The sequence below is a fragment of the Aphis gossypii genome, chromosome 1 (genome assembly GCF_020184175.1).
Source record: "Aphis gossypii isolate Hap1 chromosome 1, ASM2018417v2, whole genome shotgun sequence".
In the NCBI taxonomy this organism is placed as follows: Eukaryota; Metazoa; Arthropoda; class Insecta; order Hemiptera; family Aphididae; genus Aphis; species Aphis gossypii.
In genome coordinates, this window is record NC_065530.1 from 88030903 (window position 1) to 88047423 (window position 16521).

General features: G+C 28.3%; 1 protein-coding gene across 1 annotated transcript; it reads left to right on the top strand.

Moving 5' to 3' along the window:
- Positions 1-3202: 3202 nt before the first annotated feature.
- Positions 3203-11262, top strand: LOC114124037 (syndecan-like). The gene is given in 5 exon segments (XM_027987233.2): positions 3203-3768; positions 6205-6412; positions 6415-6647; positions 9253-9457; positions 9553-11262. Coding segments are annotated over 5 exon segments (870 nt in total). The 5' UTR covers positions 3203-3714; the 3' UTR covers positions 9723-11262.
- Positions 11263-16521: the final 5259 nt, after the last annotated feature.

Consider the following 16521-nt stretch of genomic DNA (forward strand, 5'->3'; position numbering starts at 1 on the left):
TAAGAATGATAAGTATCAGGGGCGTACACAAGGGGGGGACGTGGGGGTCAGATCCTCCCCTATTGGCATTATTATTTTTTGTTTTTGCTTAGAATATTTAGTATACATTATGAACTTTAATGTAATATTTTGTTATACTAATATACTATGAATTATGATCAATCGAGCTATTGAATGTTAACAATTTTGTCAAAACTGAATACCATTATAATTTTTATTTTTATTTTGGTTTATTTATAGCAAAGTAATGGTTTATTTGATCGAAATGGTTGATGACGACAATGATTATTATAATTATACTTTATTATAATTCATAGCTTATCTTATTGTGTTTGATGTGAATTTTGAATCAATTAAAATTATATTTATTGTTTCTTATTGTTAAATAATTTCTACCTAAGTAAAAAGTTTTGAGATTGAGAGGGTGGGGGATTTTCCAATTTCCTCCTCCTAAATAGCTATGTCGTTTTCTATTTTTGATCCCCCCTCTTTCAGAAATCACATCTACGTCACTGATAAGTATCTAGTACCGAAAAAATTAACGATGCGTATAGAAGGACTCACAGACTACAGGATGCACGTGGCCATTAAATAAGAAGACTAGAGAGTCATACTAAGTTGTATCTTAATACCTGTAGCCCTTATCTAATTCTAATATTTGAATTTTAAGTAAATTCCCGCGGCTGAAAAATATTGAATAATGTTTTATTTACAACTTTAATAAATTATGTACCCATTTAATTTTTTTTTAAATAAACATCTAGTTTTGTACTTACACATTCGGTCGATTCAAAGTGTAATTATTTTAAAAATATATATTTTATATTGTTATTAGGTAATGCTTGTTTATTTTACTATATTATAAATAATAAATATTAACCATAGGCTTGTGTATAAGGTATATCTTAGTACCTTAATGTATAATTTTTTTATACAAAAACAAATAACCAATATAATTTTAATTTTGATACCCAATAGTTAAAAAAGTAAAACTATGGGCCGGTTTTAATGGTGAATTTGAAGAGTGGGCCGAATTAATCTCTTGCTGCACTCGAAACCGGAGGATGCGCTATATGTTTCCTGCAATTATAATTTATAAGCCAATATAGACGAGTAATTGTGAACTAGTTGTGTGATTATTCCTGAGCCCTGAGGAATCTTATTGTTGGGTCAGTCGACACTCGGCTGTCCTGAGATACTTAGCCCAGTAAGTGTTTATTTATATCCACTTCAAATCGCATTATCCTTTTTACACTGAGCACTGCATCATTAGTCCATAAACTATTCCTGTAACTGACGAATTTATATTAGGATGGACCGTGGACATTGCCAATAAAGACTTATCTATTTACTATTTAATTAATAAACATTAAACACAGTTTTGTGTACATCTGTTTAAACTTGTATTTCTTAATGTTTATATTAATTCATTTATAATTAGTAATCTATTTCGGGACGTAAATAAATAAATGAATAATTTCTTGGTTATTTTAATTAAATTTTTTTATTGCATAAAAATTACAAATACCTACGTCATGGAGAATAGAATTAAGGGCATGGTTATAAACAATTATATGACGAACCATCCATGTACCTCTAAAACAAATAGTTTGGATAGATACAACAATAGGCTTAAGGGATCCGACTATCCGAGTAAGGTACGGACGGTAGTCGGTAAGTCAAGGACGTCTGCATACATGATGTCATGTGATATATCAGTGACTTACAGATTACACTACATGTCGTTTGTGCTTACTGCTTAATGCTTATTATTGTATGATATAAAATATAAATATATACTTAACAATAGTACAATATGATTAAATAATTTTAAGAATTCTTAACCATATTGAATAAGCTTAATAAAATCATTCGTATTTCGTTTAACCGTCTGAAACGACCTTCCTTAGTTCTTTGATCTTTCGCAACCTTGGGTTTTTCGTCATTTGAGTATTCAGATTGTAATAGGCTAAATCATTTGATTTAGATTTTATAGTGTATTCTAATGTAAATTATGTGCTAAGAAATAAGAAATGCTACCATGGTTAAAATGTCACATTATCCACAAATTGATACAATGGTCAATGATACCTTTAATAATAACATAATAACAGTTTAGCTAGCAATATAAGTTTTACTATTAGGTAAACTATAACACATTTTATTATTACTTAATCAATATAAACAATTTTAAAATACAAAGCAATAAAATTAATAGGTATTTTATGTTTAGGAATACTCTACTATAGCCTATAGGTACTAGGTAATAGGTATAGTTTATAATATTATGTATTCTTACAAGGCCGTAATGCTGTGTATACATAATATAATATTACAGTATTTTTTAGTCCCATCTGAAAGTCCGAAACACCAATTTAGACATATAGTGCAGTTGCACTACATTTGCATGATAAATCATAAATATGCAGTATTGTATTATTGTAATTTCGGATTCGCATGGTGTATCTACTACATAATTATTTAGGCCAAATTATTTTGCTTCAAAAATAATATATTAATTTATTGATAATAATATAATATTGTCGTGAGTAGCATTACACAACAAAAATTAATTGTAAACGATGCAGTTTGTGTGTGTTGGTATGAAGGGTGGGGGATGAGAAAAGGTCGCACGTGTTTACGTGTACACAATACACATACAATGTGTATGACGTTAGAAATTTATAATATATTCTAATATTATTGTTATTAATATATTTATATGCGTTCCGTCGTCGTGTTGAATATTATTCTGTTCCATCGAACACCTGCAGGGGTTCGCAACGACAGACGTGACTCGACATACCGAGGGCGTGGTGGTGGCGTTGAACAACGACGCACGTTTGCCGACCACTGGAAACGATGGTATGAATAGTGTTCTTTTATAAACGACAACTGCAGCAGCTGCCGCTTTACGGTCCTCGGAACGACTCGAACGTGAGTGTAGTACAACTGCCTACTAAGCGGTAAGCGGCATACACGGTGAGCTGGAAAAAAAAAATCGTCATGACGGCGTTCTGGTGGTGCCGACTGCCGACCGCGGGCCGCAGCTGCTGCTAGTGTCGTCGTGGAGTCCCGGCGTCGGATAGAGTGAGCGACCGTGCCAGCGAGTGGGTGCGTGTGGGTGTGCGACGGAGAGAGAGCGACGTGTGCGCGCGCGTGCAGTGTGTGCATTATAGCGGTGGGTGGGGAGTGGGCGGGGAATAGAGTAAAAAAAAAAAAAAGAGAAAAAAGAAGAAAAAAACACTCTCAACCCACCTCTCCCCGTTCATTGATTAAGATTGACATTCCGATTCCGTTGGACGTCAAAATACTTGTGCGAACCATTACCGCTGTCGTCAAATTTGTTATTCGTTTGTTTGTTCGTCCGTTCGTACGTTCGTCGTGTCCACTACATCCGCACTTCTTTGTTCTTGTCGCTTGTCGTCGCATGCACCCGCGTATCGGTACGACACCACCCTGTACGCTAGCACAGTGCAGTGCACACACGGTGCGGCCAAACACCAGTCGCGTCCATGACAATAACAACGCGATCCGCGCGCACCAACATTGCCGCTGCCTTTTCTCCATCACCGTACCCGTAGCCGTCGTTTCCCGTTGTACCGTAGGGAAACCTTTCTCGGCCACATACGCTCGCTGCCGCCCAACACGAAGCTATCACCTCTGAACTGTCGCCACTGGTTATTGTCAACACGGACGCCGTATTGCGCCGCCATGGGACCGAAAATCGTTTGCCTGGCGGTCGTCTGCGTTTTTCTCGTGCACAATGTAAGTACAAGTACTCCTGGTATGTCCGTAGATAGTGCCAGTAGCAACAGTCGCGGACCGACCCGGTAGATTTTATATTGTTCGGTCGTCTTGTCCCCATTGCAACTCTTCTAAGAGTACTGGTTGACACGAACCTTAAAGTCTGTTCAATGTACAGTCTAAAATTATGCCTATCTTACTGGGGTTTGTTGTTATATTGTGTGGTCTATAGGTAAACGACAATACCTTCCTATGGTATGTTATTGCAACCATTTTGTTGTTCTTACTACTCTTCGGATATCGTTGTTTTCTTATTAAATGAGTAATTGAGTTACAGTATTGGTAGGTACATTATAGATTTATGTTTAGCGATTTTCTTAATGTTGCCGAAGGTCAATGATTGAGCTTTAATCGAATAAGTAATAATTGATGTCTGGTTTTTTATAAGTGCCCACGTATATGTCTACAGTAGACCATCCAAATACTATTTCATAAAATATTTTCAATTAATATTGATATGCTTACTATGCTTCTCATTATTTTCATTATCCAATAACCATCTACATGACCTTTTATTCTCATAAAAAGTTATATTTTTTCTACTTGTAGAATAGGTACATTTTTTTATGTTCCTAATCATCATTAATTTCAACTATATACCTATCTATTAATTTGTTATTAGTAAAAATATATTAATTAATCATAGGTTCCACTATCAGATAAAAATAACTAGCTTTTATCTTTGATCTATCAACTTAGGTACATATTTAAACATGTTACAAGTGACATTTATTATACTAAACAACATTTGTTGTTGATAGAGGAATCATATTGCATAACACATAAGGCTTAATTGCAGAACATATTCTCCACATTTGATAGTTAAATCTCTTGTTTTCAAACTTTTGCGTTCATGTGTAGAATGTACATTTATCTAAAGTAGATAATCTGGTAATATTACCTACACATTTTTCTGAAACTTGATAAAGTAATTAAACATGCTTATGTCTGGTGTTGTAAATTGTTCAAGTTAAGTAGGTAAGCAGTTACAAAGAAAATAATTGTGTGTCTTAATGGCTTAACTGGTTAAATTATCTAATGTAGGTAATGAGTATTCATGATATAAAAGTTGTTTTGAATTCTTGATAAGTACCTACCAACTTAGTAACTTTTCATACATTCTTTGTTATCAATGTTATTATTCATTTAAAATAATAGGTACATTGTTGGCTATTAATTACATAACTGATAGGATCTCAATTTTTTTTCCGATAATAGACAAATACTGTATCTATTATAATTGTTGAAAATAACAACTTAAATTAATCAATGAAAAATTTACACAATTGGTTTTTAAATATCTTTAAAAACAAATTAAACTCGTTAAAAAATATTAAGACCTGCGTAATATGTTGTCTCCGTCTTGCACACGTACGACGTAGTAAATTTTAGTTCACTAGTTTCAATAGTGTGTTGTTTGTTTTGATATTAGAGTGAATTGACCTATTATGAAATTTAAAGGTAAGATTATTATCTAGGGCCCCATATAACCTTTTATTGATATTATTATTTTTAAATAAACTATGATCATTTTAAAATGTATAGTTTCAAAAGGATCAAACTTATTTAAAAATATAATCAATTAAAGGCTACATGGGGCCCTGGATAATAATCTTAACTTTAAATTTGAAAATAGGTCAATTCACTCTAATATCAAAACTAACAGTACACTATTGAAACTAGTGAACGAACATTTGCTATGTCGTAAACTCGTAAATGTGTAAGACGAAGACGATACATGAGATCACGACGTCTTCTTAAACTTCAAATTTATTGTCTTAACTTTATTTTTAAAGAGTTCTTACCTACCTATTATGAATATGTTATAATGTTTATTTACCTATGTATTATAATATATCAAAATTAATTTATATTTACATTTATTGGATCTACCTATTACCTGTTTTTGAAATATCATTTTAACAGACCAACCTATTTAGTAAAATAGTTTACGATTTTTAAATAAATCTTAATCGTTTAATATGTATTTTTTTTTTTCAAAGAACGATGGTTATTAAACTAAAATTTGTATTTTTAAGTAGGTACCTATAATATTCTATATTATATGTTTCAAACTTTCAGAAAAATTACTTTGAAACATAACTCCTACCTCTCTCATATGAAGCTCTCTTGTAAATTGATATAAAATGCTATTAAGGTAACAATTTTAATAAATTTTGATTTTACTATACTTTCATACATTTATATTTAACCCTGGGGATATGCAACAGTTATATCAAACAATAAAAGTCACTTGATAGGGAAATAAATTATGAGCAATTAATTTTTCCTGATGGTGGGGTTATAATGCATGACCCATGTATCATATATTTTATTCTTAAAATGCATAATATATCGTCATTAAGTAGTAATGAACACGTGTATTTTTTTTTATAGGTGCTTGCAGAATCTGATAAAAATATTTCATCTACTAAACCATTAAAACCATCAAAGGAAGAATTATTTATTGATGATGAATCTGAAAATTCAGATGATAGTGATAACGATAAATTAGATGCTGATGATATGATGTTAGGTGAAGAAGGAAGTGGTATGGGTCCACCATCAAAAGGAACAGGTGCCGAAGACATGGAATCTAGTGGGTCTGCTATGGACCTGATGATGAAGATGCACAGGTTGGTGGTAAGAGCAAAGGTAAACCAGGAGTTGATTCTGAAGAAGATGAAGAAGATATTGATGATGGTGATGATGAAGATGATGATGATAACGGAGATTTTGATACAGAAAGTACACCAAAGATATTTACTCCTGTACCTACTACATCAACTACGACTACAACAGTTAAGAATCATGATGAAGAATCTATTTTCCCCGAACAGGTACAGTTGTATAAACTTATATTTTACTTATCTCCAGTCATTATAAACATATATTTTCACTGTTTCCATACAATCTGTCCATAGACATCTGGACATCCCTGAAATTCTATCTATTATATCTGTACCATTTGTGTAACATACAAGAAGTATATGTTTTATAAAAGTTGTTTTCAGCTTTCAAAATTTACAGAAATGTGTTGTTTTGTTGTTGAGTAGGAAAAATATTCATTTTTCTGAGCTAATGTTATTTTTTCTATTTGTCACTAAAAAATATTAGGTATATTAGTTTTAGATTAATGCTTATGTATTTACTAAAATAGTATATTGGCGTGTGAATAAATTATTTAGGTTGATTTTTATCCTTATAAATCAATTATATCATGCTAGATTAAATTTAACATCTATTAAATTGAATTATTAAAATTAATGGTCCAATTATAGGTTATTAAATAATATAAAGATACTGTTAAGTATTTAAAAATTAATATAACTAAATAGATGTTAGTTTAAATTGTATATTAATTAAAAAATATTTTAGTACCAAAAATAAATGATTAATGATAAACTAAATTATCACTTATGTGTAGTATTTGATACTTTGATATTTTTGAACCTATTTTTAAATTATAGGTACTTTTGCCTTTTTACTTTAAATTATTTATAAATCATTGGAGGAACTATTTTACACTTATGATAAATGAATTTCCTTGTTTATCTAATGAAGTAGGTTATAATATGATAACATCTCTTTTTCATAGATTTTCATGGTTTTCTGTAGTTGTTTCTTAAGTCTAGTATTAATATAAAGTAATAATAGTAGAAATAATTTTAAAGTAATTGTATTAATGTATGTTTGAATTAGAATTTACATTAACCAACAATTAATAAATAATGATAGATTATCTTTCAATTTATTCTAGTAGTATAATTTATAAATGCATAAATGTATTATATAGTTTATTACAGTTACTATGTATATACATTATACATATTATATTAATCTAAAATAGATACTATTAAAATGATAACATTATCCATTTTATGTATGTACAACATGAGGTGTAACATTAAGATAATCTTATACTTAAAATTAATAAACTCACATTTATAAGTAATATAATATTTATTTAGTTAGTAGACTATTGTTTGATTAGGATATAAATGGATATAATATGCATGTTTGTCATTTAAATGACATTTCTCTAATGGGTACTAGAAATGTTATAGGTACAGAATAAATTGTTAGTTTATACATTGTAATATAGTACATAAAAAAAAACGTATATAATATTCATGTGACATGTTCATATTTATTATAGTCAATTAATAATTTTATTAAAAATGTCTCAATCATTGAATCAAGTAGGAGTTAAAATGTTTTGGTATCGTTGCATTTTGTTTAAAAATGCTCCATAAAATATTTCAAAAGGCATTTATGATTTAGTTGTTTAGTATAATAGGGAACATTATGTTCTATGAATGTGAATTATATGTATTTGTTATTGTTTTAATTTATTGTTGTATGTAGCATTTTTGTTGATATGAATTTCCGGGAAGTTTATTACCACATGTAGGTATATTTTTTTACCTTCACAATGCTTACCTCTATAAAACCATTGGAAACTTTTAGTATTAATATATTGCATGTTAAATTCACCTGATGAATTGCATATTTCTTCTAATTTTGCATCGCTAATCTGAAATCTTTTTTTTTTATTATTATTTTTGAGGGCAGCAAAATACTATTACTATGTTAGCAAGTTTTTCCTTATTTCAACTGACACTGCAATTAATTGTTCATAATATCTTGGTGACTGCACTTATTACAAGTGGTATATTAAAACAATTTGAAAAATTTGTATTTTACCTTTAATATCTTTGCAAACATCCACAAATCTTTTGAAATATAAAAATTACCAATATTAGTAGTATTAGTAATTATTAGGAGTACATGGTAAATATTGTTTGTAATACAGGTTACATTTTTAAGTTGAGTCAACTTTTCAATTTTTTTTTCTTGATAAATAAAGTGGAAGTAGTTGTATATTTTAATGAACTATAGTTAACTTTTTATATTAATATTTATTGTATTTGTACAGCCGTTAGTCATAACAAACAACTGTATTCACTGTGTATATACATAATTTATTTTCATATATTCTTTTTAATGGACATTGAGGGTTGATGACTCATTTAATTTCATATGTAGCTTACAAAATACTTTTGCTTTTGATAATGATAAACATTTTATCAATACTATTTAATATAGCATATTAACATGATCTAATAGTACTTTTAAAAATATGTGTTTATTACTATACAATTTAAATGATATACAGCTTATGTTTGTACGTTTCACTATTTCTTTATTTCTTTACTGCACTACATATTTCAATTTTTTTTCAATTTTATATCACACATTCAATTTACCTACAATATATTTTACATTTTTATGACCAAAGATAAGGTTAGACAGTTACTATGAATTTGTATACTATTAATATTATATTAGTTTTTATTTAAAATATGTATTTGAGAAAGTTTTACAGAAATAAAACTATTAAAAAAGCTTAATATTTGATTCATATTTATACTTTTATTTTAGCCTAAACAAAACATCAATGATGTCAATTTGGCACCTAGTATACCTAGTGTGCCTGAAGTACCTCACACTACATCTACGTCTACGCTTCCACCGCCTCCTTCCAATGCTATTGATGAACATTCTAGCAGTAATGGAGTCTATATAAGTCCAAACAGCCATCCTGAGCGAACATCTTCATTTTTCGCTCAACCTGGCATTCTTGCAGGTAATAATAAAAAAAACAACTTTTGTTGTGATAAATAACCATAAAATACCTTTTAATTGTAATCAATTAATCATATAACAATATATATGTTTCAGCTGTTATTGGAGGTGCTGTTGTGGGATTGTTGTGTGCAATTCTAGTGGTTATGTTTATTGTGTACAGAATGCGTAAAAAGGACGAGGGTTCTTATCCTTTAGAAGAAACTAAACGTTCACCTGCCACAAACCCATACTTAAAATCTTCACATCGCGAATTTTATGCATGAGTACATTCATAAATTGATTTTTACTTGAGCCTATGAACATAGTATACGTTATAATAATAATATTGTTTTATCACCTCCTTCCCCGTAAGACAATTCAACTATTCCAAAGGCAGCTATATGACTTCTAGTCAAACATACATTTATATAAATATTTATATAAATGATAAATAGAGTTTCATTATAAATTATTGATCTTTTAAAACACAAAAATATTATTTTAACTTTCCTTAAAAAATTGTATACATTTTTTTTTTTATATATTTTCAATTAGTCAGATTTTAATCATCTATAGTGCGACTAAATTAAAGTGACCAACCATGCATAAAAGAGGAGCTTATTTTAAACTCTTCGGCCCAACAGTCAAAATCTTCATTGGTGAGTCTGACCAAAATTAATACAACCAGGCGATAGACATGTGGGGTCAACTGGTCATCTTAACTTGGTTGCACTATTCCTATTTGTCTTCCGTAATCCCCTATTAATGTTAAATATATATAAAATGTTAATATTAATTGGCTGGACCTATACCAAACTGGTGACTTTGAAGTTCTTTTGAATCATATCATGTTCATATTGATGTTATGGACAACTTCATAAGGTGGCTTCCGTTTTTAATTTTTATAGATTCTCAAGTATAGATAAAAAACTAAGATCATATAATGCCAATTGATTTAAAAAAATAATAACCAGTTTGGTTTGGGCTGCTTTATATTATTAATTAAAATGTACTGATAATTGCAAATCAATTTAAATTAAATTATACTATTATTTGTTGAAATTAATTTTTGTTAAGTATAAATATTAGGCAGTATTAAGTGGAATTATAATGGTTCATTAATCTAAAAGACCAATATTAAAGAAGAAAAAATTGAAAATAATAAAAATTGTATAGTTTTTAATTTAAAGACTAAAACAATGTAGAACCTTAGCCAACTTAATTATGTGCCATTTTTTTGTTGGGCCTCTCCCTTCTGTTCATATATTTTAAAGTGTTTTCCAATTTGAACACTTTGTACATAATATTTAGGTATAACAAATTATTATTATTATTTTTATTATTATTATTATTATTAGTTATTATTTATAGTTTTCCAATATTTTTTATTTTATAATAATTATATTTATTTAGTCTAGCATGGAACTAATTGATAATGAATATACTTTTACCTATTGCGTTTTTTGTACATACATAACTGTACTGGTAAAACGATATAAACTTATACTGCTTAGAGATAATACAAAAAAAAGATAGCAAAACATCTTCTTTTAACTTGGTAAATTAATATTTATAACTATCGTTTATTATTGAAAGAAACTAAGTATAATATTACTGTGAATTTTTTATTTATTTAACCTACTCATAACAATATTATTATTTATATATTTGATTAAGTTTTATAACATCATTTGTTTTAAGTATTGAGCGTTTTGCAATAATGTTCAACATCATCAAGCTCTGTAACAAGAGTATTATTTTTACTTGTTTATACCATTTTATGTAAACATAATATACACAATATATTATTATACTCAATGACTATTTGTAAGAAGTTTTTATTTGATTTTTTTTATGTTTACATTTTTACTCACAAAACTTGGGTCCTTGTAAACTCAATGTTATTTTTAAATGTACATACCTCCACTCCCTCCACCAAGAAAAAAAATATTTGTCATTTTGTTATTCACATCTGATAATACTGTGATCTAATTTTTTTATCTTTCTTTGCTCCTTTGAAAATAACTCCAATTTTATAGTGTATGTTGTATGTACTTTATTTATGTCAAATATGCAAAATTAGTTTATGATCTACTCTCAATAATTTAAATTTAGATAAATTAAAACAATTATTGTCATAAAAAAAATTAAATTATTTTTAGGCTTTACACTATTTGACCTATTTAATTATTCTTAATGCTTCTCGTTTACTTCAAAATTTAAACTTGAAATTTCTAAGGGTCTATTGTATATATAACATTTTTTAGTTGGCAATAAACAAAACTATTTTATTTGTAAACTTGATAGTATCAATAAATGTACCAGTATTTTTATTATTTTTTCAATTGTAACAATTGACAAATTCTTACATTTTGTCTTGTTAAATTGTATAATTTTTTTGTTTGCCATTTAAATTGTTAATGACATAATATTTATTGTCCATTGAAAATTTTCAGTATTAATTAGTTATAAATAATATTTTTTAACCATTTCTGTTTTGTATTATATTTCTTGAGTTTTCCTTTCGCCATATGCAAATCTGAACTTAGGTTTATATAAAATGAACAGTTATTATTATTTTTTTTTATCAACATTTGTGCTAAATGTTTTAAAGTAGAAATTGGTTGTTATGGTTATTCAATATTCTAAAAAATCAGCAAAGTTTCCACCGCAGAACGTACTTATTTCACCTTAAAATCTAACCATTTTCTTTTAAATTCTTATTGAGGTAAGTTTTGAAATTCCTGAAAATTTTTAATAATTTCCTATCTATTTTTGTTATTCAATTCTAACACACTGCTAATAAAAATTGCTTTTGTGACACTCTAAATTTTCAAAAATCTTTTTTAACATTTCAAAAAATTAAACAGTCAATACCTTTTTAATTATTTTTTGTGTGATGTCAGGTTCACTCCAATCAAATTATTTTTACTATCACAATCAAAACAGTTTAAAATATTCTTTTATTATCCTAAAATTCAATTTTATTGTTTTTACTTATTCTTTTTGAGATGTACTAATGTATAATATCCTATAGTATTAATACAAATATTAGAATTAAATTAAAAACCATTTTAGGTGAATTTTATGCTATAATTTTTGACATTTTCAGTGCATATTTTATTGCATTTTTTAAGGTTTTTTAGGGCATATAATTCACAGCCCTATTAAATATTTATACCTAATTTATAAATAAAAATCAATTTTTTATATTCTGAACGGAGCAAAAATAAAATTTTAATAGAAGATTTTAAATAAGTTTTCCAACATTATCTTGAATAAAATAAAAATCGGAGTTCGATGTGAGCTGTTAGAAGTCTTCTTCTTTCAAAAAAAAAAAAATATATAGTTGGCAAAATCCGACAATCCTACAAGGACTGAGAATTATTCCCGTGAAGTCAATTTTTTTCGATATAATACACCTTAACAGTTAACAACCCCCTTAAATAGGTGTCGGGTAGTAAATAAGTGGAAAAATATTATAATTAATGTGGTAACTACAATAAAAATTTAATTTTCAAATTTTTGAGAAATGCGGAAAATTTGAAAATCTGGCACCGTGCCCTTTAAAGGAGATATTACTTTTTGAACTTACTTTCACCACAGATGACGGCTTAAAATTGTTATCAGAAGCTGAAGAATGGTTTATGAATGGTAAGTTTGCATTATTGCCGACGGAATTTCAATAACTATATAATATGTAATACGGTTTCAAGTAAAAACAATAGCCTATATAACTGGTATTAATTACATTTGTATTTTGCTTATTATAAAGAAAAACCTAGTCTATTTAAGAACTATTAATTAAAATTTAGAAAATGTACCTACCTAATGAGAAAGAAATTTATCTTGATCCTCTTCTATAACTGGTGCTATTACCAGTTGGCAGTTGATATTTTTTTTGATTTTCCGTAAGTAGTGGCGTAAGCGTAGTGCACATATTTAAATTTGAGCGTATATAGTTAATAGTTAGGTACTATCAATTCGTCCAAGGTATTGTTGTAGAATGTTATAAAATACTATAAAGTATAAAGGTGCCAGGTGGTGCACATTTTCATTTTTTGTAGTGCACATTTATAATTTCGTAGTGCACAAAGTGTGTCGTAGTACCATCAAATGCTAAAATTTGAGACATGCGTTCAACTTGGGACAGGACAATTTATTTTTAGTTTATTCGCCGTGGTTGCGCTGTATTTGAGATAATCTACTTTTTGTTTTTTATATAATTATTTACACAAGATTATCTATGGACTCGATGTGATAATATAGCCCAGGGATCACCAATTAATACTTTCCGTGGGCCACATTAAGAATTCAGAAAATGTTTGAGGGTCATAAAAATTCGAAGTACATAATATTTATTATAGTATGTCGATTAGGTTAGGTTACATATTAAATTATTGGCTTTTTCTATCCTTGTCTGCTAGCCGGTTAAAATTCATCCGCGGGCCGCTATTTGGTGACCCCTGATATAGCCCAAAACACAAATAATAATGACGGAGAACCGTCACCACGTTTTACACTATTTCTAAATATTAAATAGTCTTCAAAAATTTTATCGGTTAGTCATTAACTTACTATGCTTTAAATCACAAATTTGTGTTCTTTATTTTTCATAGATAAATGTTTTAAGTTATAAAAACGAAATTCAATTTGATTAAATATTAAACCTTGTAGCTTTTGATTTATACATGTGATACAACTTGGGACATAGGTACATATAATATATACACAATATTATACATATATTTATATATTAATTTTTTTAGTTGTTAATATATATATTCTAACATTTTTTTATATTTTTATATTTATAATTAGTTGTAATATGATAAAAAAATTTTATCTATAAGAAAACACTGGTTTATAAGTTAAAGTACGTTTTGAATTTTTTTTTTCTATAAATATACAAGATATTTGTTAGATAAATTTAATATTTTTTAAATACTACATAATAAATTTTTTTTAAAGTTTATATTTGTCCCGAGTTCTAATTGGTATTGGAAACATGATTTTTAAGCGTTCTTAGTAGACTGCTCCAAGTTGTAGCATCCTGCATACAATTTGGTACAAAAATAAAAACAATAAAAAATGTACTTAGGTAGCACTAAAATGTATAAAACCATAAAGATGTCCAAGAGCAATCCAAAAGTAAACTTTTGACACCAAATTCAAGATTGTAGCTATCTTGGTTTAGAAGTTATGTAAGCTTAAAGTTAAAACTGTCCCAAATTGTAGCATTTGACGGTAGGTACCTACACACAAAAATAGCCACTGCATAGTACATGTGGATTTTGAAAAGGCTCTGATTAAAGTATTTAAAAATCAATTGGAAATTTGGAAATCATAGTATTTGTATTAAAGTGTGCTTTTATCACCTTACCCAAAACATGCATAGAAAAATACTGAGCCTTGAACTTGAAAATATGTATAGAAATAATAATAATTTTAGTACTTATATTTTGTAGAAAACTCGATAGTCTAGCATTTTTACCAGAAACAAAGTATTAAAGGGAATGGATTTTTTAAGAATAATTATGCAACAGATATGGTAGATTTTTTTGATACCGCACGTATGTCCATGGGTTTTACAAAAGTGTTCAGTAGGTATAAGGTAGGTACAATCCGAAAAATGATATCAGACTTCGAAATATTCCACCACTTTATTCACCATCAATATTCAATATCTATCAAACTACTCTTGATAATGGATATCTAACCAACGGCCAAACAGAGGGTGGAGGAACCATAGTTTTTCAAAATTAGTAAGCCACAATCATCCTTCTTTTTGGACATTAAACAAAAAAATTAAGTACGAGTGGAAATCACTCGAACTTCAAAATATATTTATTTTTTTTATAAGCTATTATCATTTATCATCTTTGGTTTAGTATTCATAATGTTACTATCTATACTCTGTAGACAGTAGTAGCTTCAATACTGTGTAATTTCAAATATAATAATATAAAATTTGTCGTGATAATAGTATGTTTCTGACGCCTTTGATTAATTCTGACCCCCATCCTAAATGCGTTCTAAATAAATACAAAATGTTAATTTACGAAGCAGTCATTTGAATGATAAATACTTACGATTGACATTCTATAGAAAACAAGTAAATAGTACTATTTGTCGTGTAGGTATAGTATTTAGGACAAAGAAGCGTAGTACATACTATGTAATCCGGCCACGGGCCAATCCGGGGTATTTGGATGTCTCCCACTGAATCAATATATATATTTGTTCTCAACAATTCTTTTGGTCCTGTATTCCGGTCATCCCTTTTGAACGGCTGACGGCTGTATAGTTTTAAATGTCATTAACAGCTTGTTAGTATAGGTAGTATGTGCCTATACTTAGTAATGGATACTATCAGGAAGGTTATCTATTAGAAATTATTATGGAAGAACTTCAGCACTAAAAAACATTTGAACTATATTTACGCTATGTTGTTATATATACAATATACTATAATATAGTAGGTACAGTCAGTAGTGTAAATACGGGAATGAAAGCAGCAACTGTATGTTTTTTTTGTCATTAACCATACATTTTCGTGTTAAAATTTAAAAAAAAATAATAAGAGAACAGAACTTATGGTTGTTACGAAGATTATTGACAACTGTGAATTTTAAAGCTGTCGTAAAGTAAAATTTAAACTGTTAACTGACTTATATAATACATCACTAGAGACATACTTATAAATTTATTCCGAAAAGGTGGCTTTAAGTTTTTCGCATTGAAACCGAATTTTTATACTTACATCATCGAGTACAGTGCAACGAATTAATTAAATTGAATCCGAAAACCATTAATTACCAACAATAAAGAAAACTTTATTTTGTCTGGACACTGGGTGACTGAGTATCATTAAAATGTATAGTAATGTTTGTATGTGGGTATTAATTGTTTTATATACAAGTCTAAAATTCCAATAATATCATAGAATAATACCTACATTGTTTGTAAGTCAGATTCTAACATAAAAAAACGATACGTATTATTTCTTTTCAGACAAAAAAATATTTAAGGTATTATTCAGTAATACATTGATTGATATTGAATATTATTTACGTTTTTAAT